The 19,224-nt window shown below is 38.4% G+C and overlaps 1 protein-coding gene and 1 long non-coding RNA gene across 2 annotated transcripts; one reads left to right on the top strand and one right to left on the bottom strand.

The window, feature by feature from the left end:
* Positions 1–821: 821 nt before the first annotated feature.
* LOC106094307 (uncharacterized) lies at positions 822–5,333 on the bottom strand. Its single transcript, XM_013261514.2, has 2 exons — positions 3,424–5,333; positions 822–1,245 (listed from the first exon to the last, which is right to left on the bottom strand). The coding sequence occupies exons 1-2, from the start codon at positions 5,144–5,146 to the stop codon at positions 1,106–1,108; spliced, it is 1,863 nt and encodes a 620-aa protein (XP_013116968.2). The 5' UTR covers positions 5,147–5,333; the 3' UTR covers positions 822–1,105.
* Positions 5,334–10,338: 5,005 nt separating this feature from the next.
* Positions 10,339–14,362, top strand: LOC131994129 (uncharacterized). Its single transcript, XR_009396468.1, has 2 exons — positions 10,339–10,440; positions 13,781–14,362. It is a non-coding gene; the product is annotated as an uncharacterized LOC131994129 (long non-coding RNA).
* Positions 14,363–19,224: the final 4,862 nt, after the last annotated feature.

Raw genomic sequence — 19,224 nt, 5'->3', positions numbered from 1 at the left:
AGACCGATCGGGACAATATAGGTATCAAATGAAAGGTATTGGATAGTAGAATACGAATATGGTATTTAAATTAGAGTCTAGGTACCCATTGGACCGCTCCAACCCCAAAACTCCCCAAACAGAAATATTGGACGTTCATTTCAATATGGTGCTCAAATGAAAGGTATTCGGGAGTAAAATCAGATCGAAGTATAGGGGGTCACGCCACGCCTCAAAAACGCCATTAGACCCGTTATGACTATATGATACTTGATCGATCCGATTTTCTTAAAATTTTCATAGATTGTGTACGTTTGTCTGGAAGGAAACATAGGCTTTATAATTTTTAGATATCGGGTGGAGGCGGACTCGCCCACTTACCCCAAAAACGCTACCCATATTCGAAAGTGGTCCGTTGCGCACAATAAGGGTATCAAATAAAAGGTATTGAAGACCAGAAAACGAATATGGTATTAAAATTTGGGTCCAAGTACCCAGGTACATTAGGTTCAAGTAATGGGAAGTTCTTCTTTAACTGTGCCATCTGATACATTACTGTCATCACATAGATGGCAAATGTACTCTTCATCGTTGTTTTTGAGTAAATGATTATCCAATTTTGGACAAACAACATGAAGCATTCTCTCATACTTATCACATGCAATGCTATCTTCTTTGCCCTCTTGTTCCATTTATCACAGACTTCTCTGCTACAAGTGTCGTATGTTTCTAATTTGTCATAATCTTCTAGGATTTTTTCTCAGTTTTATATTTGCGTCCAAAAGCATTAAATTATTAAAGCAATTAAATAAAAGATTCGTCAATTTTTATTGAGGATTTTTATTATCAGCGTTTTTATTTATTATTTTTTTGATTGTCAACAATATTCTAGAATATTTTTAAGATGATTTATCTATACAATATCATAACACTTAAACTTTATAGTGATAGCTCCCATAATTTGTATCACAGCTACGTTGCATTTGCAAACATCTTGATTTTGATTAGAGTATATGGCCACATATATTCCTTGTCCAAGCTTAAAAAATTTGCTTGGAAAATATCGCAGTACATTATCATCGAAACTGTTTCGTTATCTGAAAGTTACACAACCCTTCGGGTTAGCTTAAGCATTTAGCTTCTTCAGATCTTCTTGTAAAGAAGTGCTGAGAATTATACTATCCTTGAGATTTTCTTCAAATACATTACGAACAAATTTGAATTTTTTCATTGTTGCATAAAAGTTTGTCCTTAATTCTGAGCAATCTGTAAAAAGAAAATAGACATAGACCTATTAAAGAAAATATTTATAAGTATTTTATACTAGGATGAAATGAATAGTTGGATAATTTATAGAACAACAAGTAAAAAGGCGTTAAGTTCGGCAAGGCCGCACTTTGGATACCCGCCACCTCGGATGTATATGTAAACCACCTTTCGTCAAAATCCGGTGAAAAATGCACCCCAAATGCCCGACAGCGCCTATATCGAAATATGTTTCGATTTGGACCAAATACTAATAAGTACAAGTCATTGTTCAATTGAATATAGCAAAATTTTGATCTTTTAGTAGCTATATCTAAAAATAATCTGATCTGAAGCACAGTGTCAAATTTCAGTGAAATCGGATTATAAATGCACCTTTTAGAGGGCCAAGACCATAAATCGAGATATCGGTCTATATGGCAGCTATATCCAAATCTGGAAGGTCGAAAAGCCTAACACAACTCACTGTCCCAAATTTCGGCGAACTTGGACAATAAATGCGCCTTTTATGGCCCCAAAACCTTCAATCGAAAGATCGGGATATATGGCAGCTATATCCAAATCTGGACCGATCTGAACCACATTGAAGAAGAATGTCGAAGTTCCTAACACAACTCACTGTCCCAAATTTCGGCGACATCGGACAATAAATGCGCCTTCTATGGGGCCAAAACCTTAAATCGAGAGATCGGTTTATATGGCAGCTGTACTCAAATCTGAACCGATCCGTTCCAAATTGTAGAAGGATGTCGAAGTTCCTAACACAACTCACTGTCCCAAATTTCGGCGTTATCGGAAAATAAATGGGCCTTTTATGGGCTCAAAACCTTAAATCGAGAGATCTCTGTCCCGAAATTTCGGCGACATCGGACAATAAATGCGCCTTTTATGGGCCCATAGCCTTGAATCGGAAGATCGGTCTATATGGCAGCTATATCCAAATCTGGACCGATCTAAGCCATATTGCAAAAGTATGTCGAGGGGCTTAACTTAACTCACTGTCCCGAAATTTCGGCGACATCGGACAATAAATGCGCCTTTTATGGGCTCAAAACCTTAAATCGGGAGATCGGTCTGTATGGCAGCTATATCCAAATCTGAACCAATCATGGCCAATTAAAGAGCAATGTCGAAGGGCCTAATACAACTCACTGTCCCAAATTTCAGCTAAATCGGTTAATAAATGTGGCTTTTATGGGCCCAAGACCCTAAATCGGCGAATCGGTCTATGTGGCAGTTATATCCAAATCTGAAACGATCTGGGCCAAAGTGACTGAGGATGTCGAAGTGCCTAACACAACTCACTATCCCAAGTTTCTGCAAAATTGGATAATAAATTGGCTTTTATGGGCCGAAGACCCTAAATCGGCGTATCGCTCTATATCAAGACAAAGTCCGATATAGACCAACTTCAAACTTAACCTGCTTATGTAAAAGAAAAGAATCTGTGCAAAGTTTCAGCGTGATTTCAACAGACAGACGGACGGACATGGCTAGATCGTCTTAGATTTTTACGCTGATGAAGAATATATATACGTTATAGGTTCGGAAGTGGATATTTCGATGTGTTGCAAAGGGAATAACAACCATTCGTGTGTGTAGGTGTACAGGTAAAATGAGAGAAAGAGAATCACAAACAAAGAGAACGTGCAAAAAACGGGGTGGTTTTGCTGCACAGAACTGACATTTTAATAACGTCAAACAGCCCGGCTGTTTGCAGCTGTTCGCGTGAGATCACCTTTATTAATCCACCTTGGAACAGGTGGCACAAATAGATGGAAAAGTGGCGCAAAAAGTTTAAAAATAAACAAGTGGCATCGTCCAAAAAAGTGCAAAATTTTAAACTAAAATGGGACAATGAATGCTAAATTTCAAGCGCCTAGCTTAACTCCTTCGATAGTTAGCGTGCTTTCGGCTTAATGTCATAACGATTAAGAATATATATATATATATATACTTAATGGGGTCTTAGACGAATATTTCGAGGTGTTATAAATGAAATGACGAAATTAGTATATCCCCATCCTATGGTGGAGGGTTTAAAACAACATACGTTTAACTTCAATTTCTAGGGAACCAATTGTTGACTAGTATCGTATATGCAATGGAAAACTCGGAATGGGAGTTAGAAAACTGTTTCTTTCTTTCCTATCTCCTTTAATTAAAGTTCGTACTTACCAATGGTAAATCCATATATTTCCAATGTTTTCAAAAAGTGCGGAAATTTCCTATGGTTCAGAAGGCTTCTTAAGGGCTTCACAAAGGCCAGTGGAGGTAAAAGAAACGACAGCTGTAATTGCGGATTGTTTGAGAATAATTCAAGAAAATACTCCAAGCCTGAATCACAAAAATTAAAATCTTGAACGTGCAAAGCGGTTACATTGGTACGAAATCTTTTCAAAGAAAGCTCAGTAACGGTGCGTACAAAGGTTATATTCAATTCACGCAATGAGGGATGTTGGAGCAAAGCTGTTATGTATAACCATTGACCCGATGTGTGATCTACAATCCAGGTGTTTAGTTTGCGCAGATTTTTCATTTGCACCAAAATATTCAGTGGCATTTGCAGCTTATGACCCATATCCAAGGTTTCAAGATTTGTGCAGGAGCCCAGACAAAGCTTGGCAGACAAAATCATTTGATTTGTGGGTGTTATATCGAAAGATTCTTCATCAATGCCTGATGCCTGGCCCAGTTGCTCGGATGCGGCCGGTTTGACTTGGCAATTTTTGGTGTGATACCAAGTCAGATGCTTGAGACTCTCATTGCAATCATAGACCCCAGAAAACTCACACATATCAACTCTTTCTATTTTCAGAGCTTCTATGGAGGGAGAAATTTTGAAGTTCTCAAACTTGCCTTCAATTTTGGTGTTGGAAGAAAAGAATTCCTTGAGTCTACTAGTTTGGCTTAGAATTTGCTTTAAATGTAAGCAGTTTAAACCACGGCACCATTTAAAATGTAATTCTCTTAGAGTGGGAGGTAGGGCAAAGATTTTGATATTGCAGAAATTTGTACCAGTTAGTGTTAATGTTTCCAGACACTTGCAAGGGGCAAAGAAGTCAGCCAGCAAATCATCTTGAGGCTCTTCGGTGAATTTTATTGTTAGCTTGAGGAGGTTCTCAAAAATTTCTCTATGCAATGAAAAGTTATTCACAGACCATTTGGCTGGATCACATGTAGTGGTGATTTGCAAACTCTTAAGTCTTATGGATTTAGTGAGTTTGATGTATGGCATATTCGGCTCCTGGTCGCATTCGCTTATTTCGAAATTTCCTTCTAAACTTTTCAACCGTTTACTGAACACAAGTTCACAAAATTGTTTAAATGAAATTTTTGTTGCAAAAAAGAAATCCAAACGCAGGCACTTTAAATTCCCAATTTCTAAGAGTTTAGCCAATACTTGATCATCCAATGTCGTTGCTCCACATTCCATATCCAATTCCTTGAGGTGTAGACATTCCAAAACTGTTAGATGTTCCGCCAAAGACGATCGCATAAGGAAATCCCCAATGCTTATGTGGCGTATTGAACATTTTAGCGATATTAGATTGGGAAACAGTTGTACATCCAGGGCAGGGCCCAAAATCAAGCTACGTACTTTAGCCGCATAATACGAAAGAAATTCTTGAAATGCTTCCGCTTTTAGCAGCAAACGCCTGGTGTCACTCTCATTTCTCACTATAAAATATCCCTCACTTTCATCAATGTTAAGCAGCAGAGAATAGTCAAGGGGCCAAATGACACCTTCGAAAAATAATTGCATGTGGGCATTACCCTGCTTTGCCAATTTCAATTGTTCTTCGAATTTTTTTCCTTTGAATATCGCCAGCCAATTAGCACTTTCAGCACTGTTGCTATTTTTTATTTTCTTTTCATTTATTTTTACTTCTAAACTCATTTTTATCTTGTTGCTGTATGTCGACGTTTGCGATAAAAAAAAAAAAAACCGATGCCGCCACTATGAAGCAGGAATGATAAATGAGGTTGGCGAAATGGTATTCAAAACAAAACACAAAGGTACTTTTTTATGGTTGAAAGGTACCATTTTATACTCGTTGAGCGTGTGTCGAATGACAGCAATCTACTATGGTGAGAAGAACTTCATTTTGCTGTGCCTATCGACCATTTTCACTGTCACTGACAAATTTGGACTTTTGTCAAAAATCAAAAGTCAACAAGATCTGCGCGCCGCATACAAATAATAATTATTTGTGTAATGAATATTTTTCAAAAATATTTTCCAATACTACTAGCAGTTATATTGCAAATGCGAACGTTGCAATATGGATATGTGGATGTTTGCATGAAAATGATGAACGAAACTCGTGCCAGGTAAACAAACTATTGACGCCGTTATAAAAAAAATCACTAAACGGCGGCGCCATCATTTCAATAAACTACAACACACCTAAAAAACCTATTGGGTTGCCCAAAAAGTAATTGCGAATTTTTCATACAGTCGGCGTTGACAAATTTCTTCGCAGCATTCTTTCTTCTGTCAGTTATCAGCTGTTACTTTTAGCTTGCTTTAGTAAAAAAGTGTAAAAAAAGTATATTTGATTAAAGTTCATTCAAAGTTTTATTAAAAATGCATTTACTTTCTTTTAAAAAATCCGCAATTACTTTTTGGGCAACCCAGTATATATCTTTGAACGATTTTTTTTAAGGTAGGAGAGGAAGTTACGTGTTTCGAATGGTAGCAAAGTTTCTGGGGATAGTAAAAATATGACATTAACTGTGGTGAATAATTTTTGAGTAGCCCAGGGGCTAGTAAGATTTTTGACAGCAAAGCAAATTTTGACGTTTCATTGAGCAAAGTCCTATGTCAGTAATTGTAAATTCATTTGCGTTTTGGTAACCAACTTGCGTGCGGCATAACGTACCCGCCTACATTGTGGGAAGACGTCACTAAATTTGAACGATTTATTTGGCATAAAATAAGTAAAATTATTGTTTACCAGCTGGACCGGGCCCATTCCCCTGCGCCTTCTTTTACTTTATATGGAACAAAATTTTCCTTAGAATATTTACTTTCGACAATGAAAAAGCTTTTATTGAAATACCATGCTACGAAAATAGTATATCGCTTGAGTAACAGTTTTACAATATATGTAAGTGCCTTTATCTGAATCCCAAATGATCTTTATTGGTCTACGAATTTAAGTTTGAATGTAAGGTATACTTCATTCTTAACATACTTTATTTCAGCTCGATATTCTCATAATGTCTGATTTAGGGGTGTTTTCGGGGTTAAGGTGGTCCCCCAGATATTTGGCCCTGAAAAATATCAGAATCGTGCTCTCCTTTCAAATACCATATACCCCATATTGCCATTCGTTTTGAGGGGAGTTTACAGGACGAGTCGTTTCCCAAACACATGGTCCCAAAATTGGTTATAAAAATCGTTTTCTAATCTCAAATACCTTTCATTTGAGCCACACTCCGGACCACTCCCCATCCTTTTGGTGAAAGGGTAGACTCCCAGAAACTTTGTCCCAAATTTGGATATCAGATTCGTGTTGTATTCGCAAATACCTTTTTTTTCTAATCTTAAATACCTTTCATTTGAGTTCCATATTGTCGTGATTGGTGTTTATATATATATTTGGTAGGTTTAGTGGTGGGGAACCCATCCGAAATTTGGGCGCCCTATCCGTAATTTGGATACCAAATTTATAGGTTACTATAAGTGAGCACACAAAATTTCGCTTAAATCACACCACCCATCTCCGAGATCTGGCGTTGAAAATTATGGTAAGGGGGAGGGTCCGCTGAATGTTATAATTTCGGGGCTATGGCGACCTACACATTAATTAAATTACACAGTGTCCCGTTAGGTCATTATAATTGATTACCGTTTTGGGGTGGGGTGGTCCGCTAGATGTATGAGCAGAATAATGATATCAAATTCGCAGTACACAACCTTATACCTTTAATTTAACCTCATATTGTCTTGATTGGTGTATACAGCCGTTTAATGGAGGGCGTCCATATGAGGGTTGTGCGCCACACTGCCACCTGAGCACAAATTTGAATGACGCACTCAACTCAAAAAAATCTATCACTTGATTCCCCATTGTTTTGACAAAGAGTGTTGAGTTCGGCCGGGCCGAATCTCCAGCATGGATCGCATGTGTCGAGTGCTTTTACCGGCATCTCTTTTTAGGCAAATAAAGCCTTAAAGAAAATAATTACTATGCTTCTGGGGATATATCAAGATATGGTCCGATTCGGACCATAATTGAATTTAATGTTGGAAACCATAGTAGAAGTCAGTGTTTAGTCAATTTTAGCAAATACGAATAAGAAATGCACCCTTTAGAAACTCAAGAAGTAAAATAGGGAGATCGATTTATATGCAGCTGTATCAAGTTATAGACCGATTCAGACGCATGTTGAAGGTCATGGAAGAAGCACTTGTACAAAATTTCAACCAAATTGGAGGATTATTGCGCCCTCCAGAGGCTCAAGAAGTCAAGATCACAGATCGGTTTATATGGCAGCTATATCAGGTTATCGACCGATTTGAACCAAACTTAGCACAGTTTTCGAAAGCCATTACAAAACACATCATGCAAAATTTCAGCCAAATCGGATAGGAATTGCGTCCTCTAAAGGCTGAAAAAGTCAAGACCCCAGATCGGTATATAAGACCGATTCCAGCCACACTTAGCACAGTTGTTGGACGTCATGCAAAATTTCTGCTAATCGAAGAAGAATTGCGGCCTCTTGTAACTCAAGAAGTCAAGACCCAAGATCGGGTTATATGACATCTATGTCAAAACATTTACCGATATGGTCCCAATCCCAATCGACCTACACTGAGAAGAAGTATTTGTGCAAAATTTCAAGCGGATAGCTTTACTCCTTCGCTAGTTAACGTGCTTTCGACAGACAAACATACCTAGATCGGTTTAAAATGTCATGACGATGACGAATATATATACTTTATGGGGTCTTAGATGAATATTTCGAGGAGTTACAAACAGAATGACGAAATTAGTATACCACTATCCTATGGTGCAGGGTATAAAAATTAAATACTAATGTAAATGTGTGTCTCAGTGGATGTTTACAATCACCTCTGATCCTATCTTGGATCTTGACTTATTGAGCCACTAGAGTCCGCAATTCTCATCTCGTTTGGCTAACATTTTCCATGGGGTGTTTTATTATGATTTCCAATTACTGTGCTAAGTATGGTTCAATTATGGTCCGAATCGGCCAAAATTAGATATAGCGCCAATAGCGTAGCAATTCTTTTCTTTTATCCTTTGTTTGCCTAAATCAAGATACCGGGAAAAGAACTCGACCAATGCGATCCTATGAATTCGGCCAGGCCGAACTTAGCACGCTTTTACTTGTTGTCTTCTAACATCCCATTCATTTTCAGCAAACAACAGACTTTTCAGCAGTCAGAATGCTGCTCTGAAATTGCAAAACTACTGCTGTTATAGCAGAACTGCTGCTGTAAAGACAGAACTTCTGCTATAAAAGCAGCAAAACTTACTACAAATATTCAGCAGACAGTGTTTGCTATTTTTAGCAAACTCTTTTCTATGAGTGTAGTTGCATTCGCCCATTCTATATCTTTTCCAACCATGTTGTCCAAGCATCCCGATTTCGCTACACAGGTTCGAGGTATTTTCTACACAGACTTAGATTCCGATAAAGCCGCCATATACTTGACCAATTTCTAATTTGCCGCTTTGTGCTCACGAAGGGCTCATTCATTCAATTTCCATGGAAAGCTCGCGGAGGTTCAGCCAACCCTTTTATTTGTGTCAGTATAAGCTTCACTGAAAACCCATCGTAGGTATACAAAAGTTTGATCCAGCTTAATTCAATGCAATTTTTTTTTTGTTTTACATCTGTGCTCTGTTGGAATTTTTAGGTCTATATCATTAATAATATTCAGTAAAAGCTATAGGAATAATAAATGGACTATTGCTAATACCGATGGGTAATGCAAATTTAATCAATTATTAAATTTAAACTCTTTCTTTCTTGAGTCTTCGAATACATATAATGAACTTGACTTGGTACCCTGGTTCTTTTGATGTTGAAAAAGTATCAAAAAAAGTACCAAAGTATCAAAATTATCATCCCTGCTATGAAGGCATACCAAATACTGGCACGAAGAGCTGCCCCAAGAAAGAGAGAGAGAGAGAGAGACCGAGCGAAATAAATTCGTGCATACAGTTGTTGCTCAAACAACGCAGTCGACAAACAGTCACTGCGTAGAGCCTACACCCAATCAAAGAGCCAAAAGTCAGCGTCAACTTGTTTTACCCGCATTTTATATGGGAAAGAAAAAAATCGCCGTGCCTTGAATCAGAGTCTAGCGTCATGTGATAATATTGCAATACAGTTTGTATGAATTTTCGCGCACTTGGATGTTATTAAAAGTATTAGAACTGTAACAATTAAATAACATCTAGCCCCTGTCTCGCTGTTTTGTGTGTTGGACTCTTTGGTTGGGTTGAGACTCTAACAGTGTTGTTTGAGAGCTCATTGTTCCAACCAGCATTTTTGTGCTTCTCTGCCACAAAAAATACAATACGCAACATACAAGCACCAATACATACAGCATTCCCCCTTAACAACGAAGAGTGCAAAGTAAATTTACTCTCAGTTGCTTTGTTGGCATCAAAGAGGGTGAGATAATACAAGAGAGGGTTTCTGCTTTGTCTTCCCCGTGCCGTAAAATAACATGCGTTAAAGACACAACATTTTCCATGAATTCCAATTGGAATCACATTGAGGGTTACAACATTTTCGGGTTATTCTGTTTTGATTCGGGCATTCGTTCGAACATTTTTCGTATTTTGCTTTGTTTCTTTGCAACCGAAAGTTGGAATAAAAGGAAAAACGAATTATCGTAAGCAACTCAATCATGTTGTGTCTTTAACTTTTGTCACTGGCCATGCCGTATTTCGCTCTAATGCCAACTCTTTTCCTTTCTCACCCTCTTTGCTGATGATGACTAAAAAATGGAGTGAGAGAGAGAGAGAGAGGGAGAGAGCTAGAATAATGTTGTTCTGTATAACAAACATAAGCATTAAAAAATACTGAAAATTCCGATTTTAGTTTGCAATTCATTTCCGTGCGCCAACGTTCTCACTAACTGGCACAAGTTATTGTGGCACACATTATCGCTGTAAAGGCCAGTACATTCCTTCATTACTTATGGTAAAATTTTTATACTATTTAATTTCGTCATTCTGTTTGTAACTACTCGAAATATTCGTCTGAGACCCCATAAAGTATATATATTCTTGATCGTCGTGACATTTTATGTCGATCTAGCCATGTGCGTCCGTCTGTCCATCCGTCCGTCCGTCCGTCTGTCTGTCGAAAGCACGCTAACTTCCGAAGGAGTTGATATAGCTGTCATATAAACCGATCTTGGGTCTTGACTTCTTGAGCCTCTAGAGGGCGCAATCCTTATCCGATTTGAATGAATTTTGGCACGCGTTTTTTTATGATATCCAACAACTGTGCCAAGTATGGGTCAAATCGGTCCATGTTTTGATATAGCTGCCATATAAACCGATCTTGGGTTTTGACTTCTTGAGCCTCTAGAGTGCGCAATTCCTATGCGATTATAATGAAATTTTGCACGACGTGTTTTGTTATAATATCCAACAACTGTGCCGAGTATGGTTCAAATCGTTCCATAACCTGATATAGCTATCATATAAACCGATCTTGGGTCTTGACTTCTTGAGCCTCTAGAGTGCGCAATTCTTATCCCATTGGAATGAAATTTTGCACGACGTGTTTTGTTATGATATCCAACAACTGTGCCAAGTATGGTTCAAATCGGTTCATAACCTGATATAGCTGTCATATAAACCGATCTGGGATCTTGCCTTCTTGAGCCTCTAGAGGTCGCAATTCTTATCCGATTTGCCTGAAATTTTGTACGACGGATCCTCTCATGACCATCAACATACGTGTTCATTATGGTCTGAATCGGTCTATAGCGCGATACAGCTCCCATATAAATCGATCTCTCTATTTTACTTCCTGAGTCCCCAAAGGGCGCAATTCTTATTCGAATATGCTGACATTTTACACAGGCCTCCAACATATTATTTAATTGTGGTCCAAACCGGACCCTATCTTGATATCGCTCTAATAGCAGAGGAAATCTTTTCTTATATCCTTTTTTCCCAAAGAAGAGATGCCCGGAAAAGAACTCGACAAATGCGATCCATGGTGGAGGGTATATAAGATTCGGCCCGGCCGAACTTGGCACGCTTTTATTTATTTCCTTTACGGAAATAATAAAGTAAAATATGACGAAAATGCTCCTTTATGGGCTCCATATTAAAATTGACGCCAAACAAACAAATGTAAACAAAATTTCGCGCACTTTTTTCTAAAGCAAGCTAAAAGTAACAGCTGATAACTGACAGTAGAAAGAATGCAATTACAGAGTCACAAGCCGTTGAAAAAATTTGTCAACGCCGACTCTATGGAAAATCCGCAATTACTTTTTGGGCAACCCAATAAGTATCGGTGCCAAATTTCAAGCGGCTAGCTTTACACGAACGACTTCAATCGTGATTTCGACAGACAGTCGGACGGACGGACATGGCTAGTTCAAATCAGAATACCGAGAGGATCCAGAACATATGTACTTTATGGGGTCGCAGATCAATATAAAACAGGCTTAAATGTGAGAGATATTTTTACAGTGTGAGAGATATTTTTCTGGTCTTTTATTTCGTTACTTGTGAAAGCATTTCTCAACCCATTTCAAATTTTTTAACTGATTTGGAAAGCTAATAAAATGTACTATTTCTTTGTCGCGATGTATGCTAAGGTTTGCTTCAAAAGTTATGCGAATTACAAATCAAACAAGTAAAAAGGCGTTAAGTTCGGAACGCACCACCTCGGGTACATATGTTAACCAGCTTTCGCCATAATCCGGTGAAAATTTTATGGGGCCAATACTTAAAATCGAGAGATCGATCTATATGGCAGCTATATCCAAATCTGAACCGATCTGAGCGAAAGTGAAGAGTTAAGTCTAAGGGCCTAACACATGGGACAATAATGCGTCTTTTATGGGCCCAAGACCATACATCGACAGATCGATCTATATGGCAGCTATATTCAAATCTCGAAGCATGTCAAAGGGCCTCACACAACTCACTGTCCCAAATATCTGTTAATATATATATATATATATATATATATATATATCGGTTGATAAATGTGTCTTTTATGGAACCAAGACCCTAAATCGGCGGTCTACATAACAGATATATCCAAATCTGGACCGATCTGAGCCAAATTGAAGAAGCATATCGAAGGGCCTAACACGACTCACTGTCCCAAATTTCAGCATAATCGGATAACAAATGTGGCTTTTATGGGCCTAAGATCCTAAATCGGCGAATCAGTGTATATGGGGCTATATATAGTCCGATATAGCCCGTATTTTGGAACTTAACCTGCTTGTGGACAAAAGGAGAATCTGTGCAAAGTTTCAGCTCAATATCTCTATTTTTAAAGACTGTAGCGTGATTTCAACAGACAGACGGACGGATTTGGCTAGATTGTCTTAGATTTTTATCCTGATCGCGGAAAGCGTTGTGCACAATTTTGACAAGATTGGTCAATAAATGTGCTTGTGGTGGCTTTAGAAGTGAAAATCGCGCGATACACATATGTGGGCGCTGTATCTAAATCTGAACCGATTTCTATGAAATCCACCAATAATGTCGAGAGCCAAGAGAAATCTTTTCTGCTAAATTTCGAGAGAATCGGTTAACAAATGACCACCTAATTGCAATATTTCTCATAATCAGCTGAATCAGATATATGTTTAAGTCTGAACCGATTTCTACCAAACTTCTTAGATAATATAGAAGTTGTCGAGGAAAGCGTTGTAAAACATTTTGGGAATATTGGTCAATAAATGAGCATGCAGTGGCTCTAGGTCGATGTATATCTGAAAGCTATATATGAATCTGAACCCATTTCTATGAAATTCTCCAGTAATGTCGAAAGTCAAGGGAAAATCTTTCTTGCCAAATTTCGAGAGAATCGGTTGATAAATGCATTACTACTACAAATCGAACGAATGAACGTATATATGGGAGCTATATCCAAATCTGAACCGATCAATTTCAATAAGCTTCGTCTATACGCCAACAAAAATGTATGTGCCAAATTTGAAGACGATCGGATTAAAATTGCGACCTGTTTGTACACAAATTTACCATGGACAGACAGATGGACATAGCTAAATCGTATCAGAAAGTGATTGCGAGTCGATAGGTATACTTCTCAATGGGTCTATTTCCTTCTTTATGTGTGTAACAAACAGATGCACAAAGTTATAGTACCCTGTACCACACTAGTGGTGTAGGGTACAAAAATACAATATATATATATCAGAATACATGCCGATTGCAGCGCGCTCTATTCGTATTTGACGTACATAAGGAAAGTCAGAAAGTAACAGCACATCTGCAGTTCTCATTTCGTGTGATAACTTTATTTTTAATTTCAGATCAATCCTCCCAATTCGCTATCAAATGGCAGACACTGATATGGGAGACATTATTGAAAATCGTCAAAATGTGCCCTTCAAATATGAAACTGTTTGCAAGAATTTTGAAAGATTGCTTAAGAAAGTACCGGAGGAACAATTTGAGGACACCGTCCATGAAATAAATACATTGCTTTCCAATAAAATTAAAGAAACTAGTATTAAATCAGGGCGCCTAGGACTTCCATATCCACCGAATGCCTTGCAACAATAAATGGTGGTACTTCTACCCAAGCCCGGCATGGGGGTATAGCCTCGCATCCTTTCTACAAAAAAAAAAACCCAAAAAAACCAAACCATAGAAATTTGTTAGTAAAACAGCAAAAATGTTTGCTGTAACAGCGGAAAATCTGCTGAAAATGGGACAGCCGTAATTTTTTGCTAAAACAGCAAACATTTTTTGCTGCTTACAAGTTAAAACAAAAAAAAAAAAAACAAAATAGCTCAAAAATGTCATAAATGTATCATAATATTTTCGACCTTATCTTTTAACTTTGCATGTAAATAAAGAAAAACGTTCTTAAATTTTCTACAATTTGTTAATTCCTAGCGTATTTTAATGACAGTCGATAATATAACAACTACTATTATGTGGTTTCAAACAAAAAATTAACGCCAACAATTCTGTTGGCAACCTTGTTTCAATAAACATCAAAAAAAGTGAGCTCTGTGGCGAAGCTAAACAAAATAATTAAAACAAGTAAAAAGGCGTTAAGTTCGGCCGGGCCGAACTTTGGATACCCACCACCTCGGGTATATATGTAAACCACCTATTATCAAAATTCGGTGAAAATTTCATACCTTATACTCATATACCTCATACCGATCTGAACTATATATGCGACACGGATGTCGAAAATCGAACATAAGTCACTGTGTCAAATTTCAGTGAAATCGGATTATAAATGCGCCTTTTATGGGGCCAAGACTTTAAATCGAGATATCGGTCTACATGGCAGCTATATCCAAATCTGGACCGATTTGGGCTAAGTTGCATAGAAATTTCGAAGAGCTTGGCACAAAGCACTGTCCCAAATTTCGGCGAAATCGGACAATAAATGCCTCTTTTATGGGCCCAAAACCTTAAATCCAGAGATCGGTCTATATGGCAGCTATATTCAAATCTGGACCGATCTGGGCAAAATTGAAGAAGGACGTCGAGCCTAGAGCCTAACCAAACTCACTGTCTCAAATTTCAGCGACATCGGACAATAAATGCGTCTTTTATGGCCCCAAAACCTAAAACCTAGATGTCGGTCTATATGGCAGCTATATCCAAATCTGAACCGATCTGTGCGATATTGCAGAAGTATGTCAAGGGGCTTAACTTAACCCACTGTTCCAAATTTCGGGGACATCGGGCAATAAATGAGCATTTTATGGGCCCATAGCCATTAATCAAGAAATCAGTTTATATGGCAGCTATATCCAAATTTGAACCGATCTGGACCAAATTGAAGAAATATGTCAAAGGGCCTAACACATCTCACTGTCCCAAATTTCAGCAAAATCGGATAATGAATGTGGCTATTATGGGCCTTACACCATAAATCGGAGGATCGATCTATATGGCAGCTATATCCAAATCTGAACCGATCTGAGCCAAATTAATGAAGGATGTCGATGGGCCTTACACATCTCACTGTCCCGAATTTCAACAAAATCGGATAATAAATGTGGCTTTTGTGGGCCTAAGACCCTAAACCGGAGGATCGGTCTATATGGCAGCTATATCCAAATCTGAACCGATCTGGACCAAATTAAAGAAACATGTCGAAGGGCCTAAGACAACTCACTGTCCCAAATTTCAGCGAAATCAGACCATAAATGTGGCTTTTATGGGCCTAAGACCCTAAATTGGAGGATCGGTCTATATGGCAGCTATAACCAAATCTGGACCGATATGAGCCAAATAAGCGAAGGATGTCGAAGGGCCTAAGACAACTCACTGTCCCAAATTTCAGCAAAATCGGATAATAAATGTGGCTTTTATTGGCCCAAGACCCTAAATCGGCGGATCGGTCTATATGGGGGCTATATCAAGATATAGTCCGATATAGCCCATCTTCGAACTTAACCTGCTTATGGACAAAAAAAGAATCTGTGCAAAATTTCAGCTCAATATCTCTATTTTTAAAGACTGTAGCGTGATTTCAACAGACAGACGGACGGACAGACGGACGGACATGTCTAGATCGTCTTAGATTTTTACGCTGATCAAGAATATATATACTTTATAGGGTCGGAAATGGATATTTCGATGTGTTGCAAACGGAATGACAAAATGAATATACCCCCATCCTTCGGTGGTGGGTATAAAAAAAAAACAAGTAAAAAGGCCGAACTTTGGATACGCACCACCACGGGTATATATGTAAACCACCATTCGTCAAAATCCGATTAAAAATGCATAATTTATGCCCCCACATCAGCTATATCGAAATATCGTCCAATCAAATTCGAACCGGAATTTGAGTGGTCTAATGAGTACAACTCATTGTTCAAAAATATATTGGAACATTGTGGAGCAATATATTGCTCGTTTTGGTAGTGAATAAAATGGGGGAGGCGTCCAGCACGTAAGGGGGCCGCTCCAATGAGATGAGAGTATGTGGATGATTTGGATGTTATCCAAGCTATTTCATCAACTGGTTGTGGACTGTATTGTGGGTTCACAGACTCACAGTTCTCACCAATATACCAAGGTGAAAGAGGTTACTCGTAGAGAGGAATAAGTACAAGTAATAAAAAGGCATTAAGTTCGGCCGGGCCGAACTTTGAATACTCACCACCTCGGGTATATAGGAAAACCCTATTTCATCACAATCCGGTGAAAATTAGATAACTTAAGCACCCAAATTCGGCACGGACATTGAGTGGTCTTCTATATATGTCACTATTCAATTTTGTAGAACAAAATATTGGTCTTTTTGGCAGATATATCCAATTAAAACCCGATCTGAACCATATTAATGTCGGATATCGTGAGGCTCAGAAAAACTCACTTTGATAATAATAAGCTTTTATGGGCTTCAGTCCCCTTATCGGCAGATCGGTCTATATGGCAGCTATATCTAAATACAGTCCGATCTGAACCATATTTAGGTCGGGTGTCAGGAGGCTAAAAATTACTCACTGTTTACAATTTCAGCGAAATCGGTTAAAACAACAGTTTCATGGGCCTCAGACCCTATGTCGGCAGATCGGTCTATATGACAGCTATATCTAACTATAGTCCAATCTGTACCATACTATTCCGAATTTCAGCGAAATCGGATAGAAAACAAGTAAAAGCGTGCTAAGTTCGGTCGGGCCGAATCTTACATACCCTCCACCATGGATCGCATTTGCCGAGTTCTTCTCCCGGCATCTCTTCTTAGGCAAAAAGGGATATAAGAAAAGATTTGCTCTGCTATTATTATATTATTACATGTTGGAGACCTGTGTAAAATGTCAGCCAATTCGAATAAGAATTGCTCCCTTTGGGGGCTCAAGAAGTAAAATAGAGAGATCGATTTATATGGGAGCTGTACCGGGCTATAGACCGATTCAGACCATAATAAACACGTATGTTGATGGTCATGAGAGAATCCGTAGTACATAATTTCAGGCAAATCGGATAATAATTGCGACCTCTGGAGGCTCAAGAAGTCAAGACCCAAGATCGGTTTATATGGCAGCTATATCAGGTTATGGACCGATTTGAACCATACTTGGCACAGTTGTTGGATATCATAACAGAACACGTCGTGCAAAATTTCATTCCAATCGGATAAGAATTGCGCACTCTAGAGGCTCACGAATTCAAGACCCAAGATCGGTTTATATGGCAGCTATATCAAAACATGGATCGATATGGCCCATTTACAATACCAATCGACCTACACTAATAAGAAGTATTTGTGCACAATTTCAAGCGGCTAACTTTACTCCTTGGGAAGTTAGCGTGCTTTCGACAGACAGAAGGACGGACGGACGGACAGACAGATGGACGGACATGGCTAGATCGACATTAAATGTCGCGACGATCAAGAATATATATACTTTATGGGGTCTCAGACGAATATTTCGAGTAGTTACAAACAGAATGACGAAATTAGTATACCCCCATCCTATGGTGGAGGGTATAAAAATGCATTAAAATGTAGTCTTCAGAAACAATTTAATAAAATTGGATTATAATTAAAAAAAGATTTTAAGAAATGTTGTTTTAAAAACTAATTTCGGGGGTGGTCCCACCTGTGCTGAAGTTTTTCCGTTAGAGAATATTCTGCAGAAATTGGGTCTCTAGAAAAATAAATGATCATTAAATGATTGCCAAACCACCCATCTGAAAACATCCGCCGAGGTCCATCAAGATTGGTACAGAATTGGATATAGCTTCCACATTGTACTTATGGGGTAGGTGGATGGTGTTATACACTCGGCCGTTCCCCTTTCTTTTGCCCTTCCCTACTGGTTTTTGAGTGTATTTAATTGTTATCTCTCATATTTTTATCTAAATGCTGCCTTTATTTGCGACTAAAGGCCGATACGCCGATACGCAGCAATGAAATTGTCGTTATCAAACACAAGTGACTAAAAACGATGCAGGTTTACCAAATCTGCCACAACTTTTTGCTGATAGGGCAAGCATTTATCAAAATTAAACGTTATCATCATGTACAAATAAATCGATTACGTGATGCAAAAACGATGTCAAAGTAAGGCTGAGACTATATTCGTTTTTCGCGAAATTTTTCGCCGTTTCTTTTTTTTTTGGATAATAGATTTTAAAGCAAATAAAATTGCTGATTTCATTCAGTGGGACATTCCCTCAATACGAGGGTTGCCTTTCATATTTCGGCATTGGTCAGGTCACGATTTGACATACGAGCGCTACTTGTGAGGTTAACAGTAACTTCATCCCACCAAAAAAATGGAATTAAATCGTGAACATTTTCGTGCCACCATAAGATGAGTGGGTATACTAATTTCGTCATTCTGTTTGTAACTACTCGAAATATTCGTCTGAGACCCCATAAAGTATATATATTCTTGATCGTCGTGACATTTTATGTCGATCTAGCCATGTCCGTCCGTCCGTCTGTTCGTCCGTCCGTCCGTCTGTCTGTCGAAAGCACGCTAACTTCCGAAGGAGTAAAGCTAGCCGCTTGAAATTTTGCACAAATACTTCTTATTAGTGTAGGTCGGTTGGTATTGTAAATGGGTCATATCGGTCCATGTTTTGATATAGCTGCCATATAAACCGACTTGACTTCTTGACCCTCTAGAGAGCGCAATTTTTATCCGATTGGAATGGAATTTCGCACGACGTGTTTTGTTATGATACCCAACAACTGTGCCAAGTATGGTTCAAATCGGTCCATAACCTGATATAGCTGTCATATAAACAGATCTGAGGA

This window comes from Stomoxys calcitrans, chromosome 1 (genome assembly GCF_963082655.1).
Source record: "Stomoxys calcitrans chromosome 1, idStoCalc2.1, whole genome shotgun sequence".
In the NCBI taxonomy this organism is placed as follows: Eukaryota; Metazoa; Arthropoda; class Insecta; order Diptera; family Muscidae; genus Stomoxys; species Stomoxys calcitrans.
This window is presented reverse-complemented; position numbering and strand designations above follow the sequence as displayed.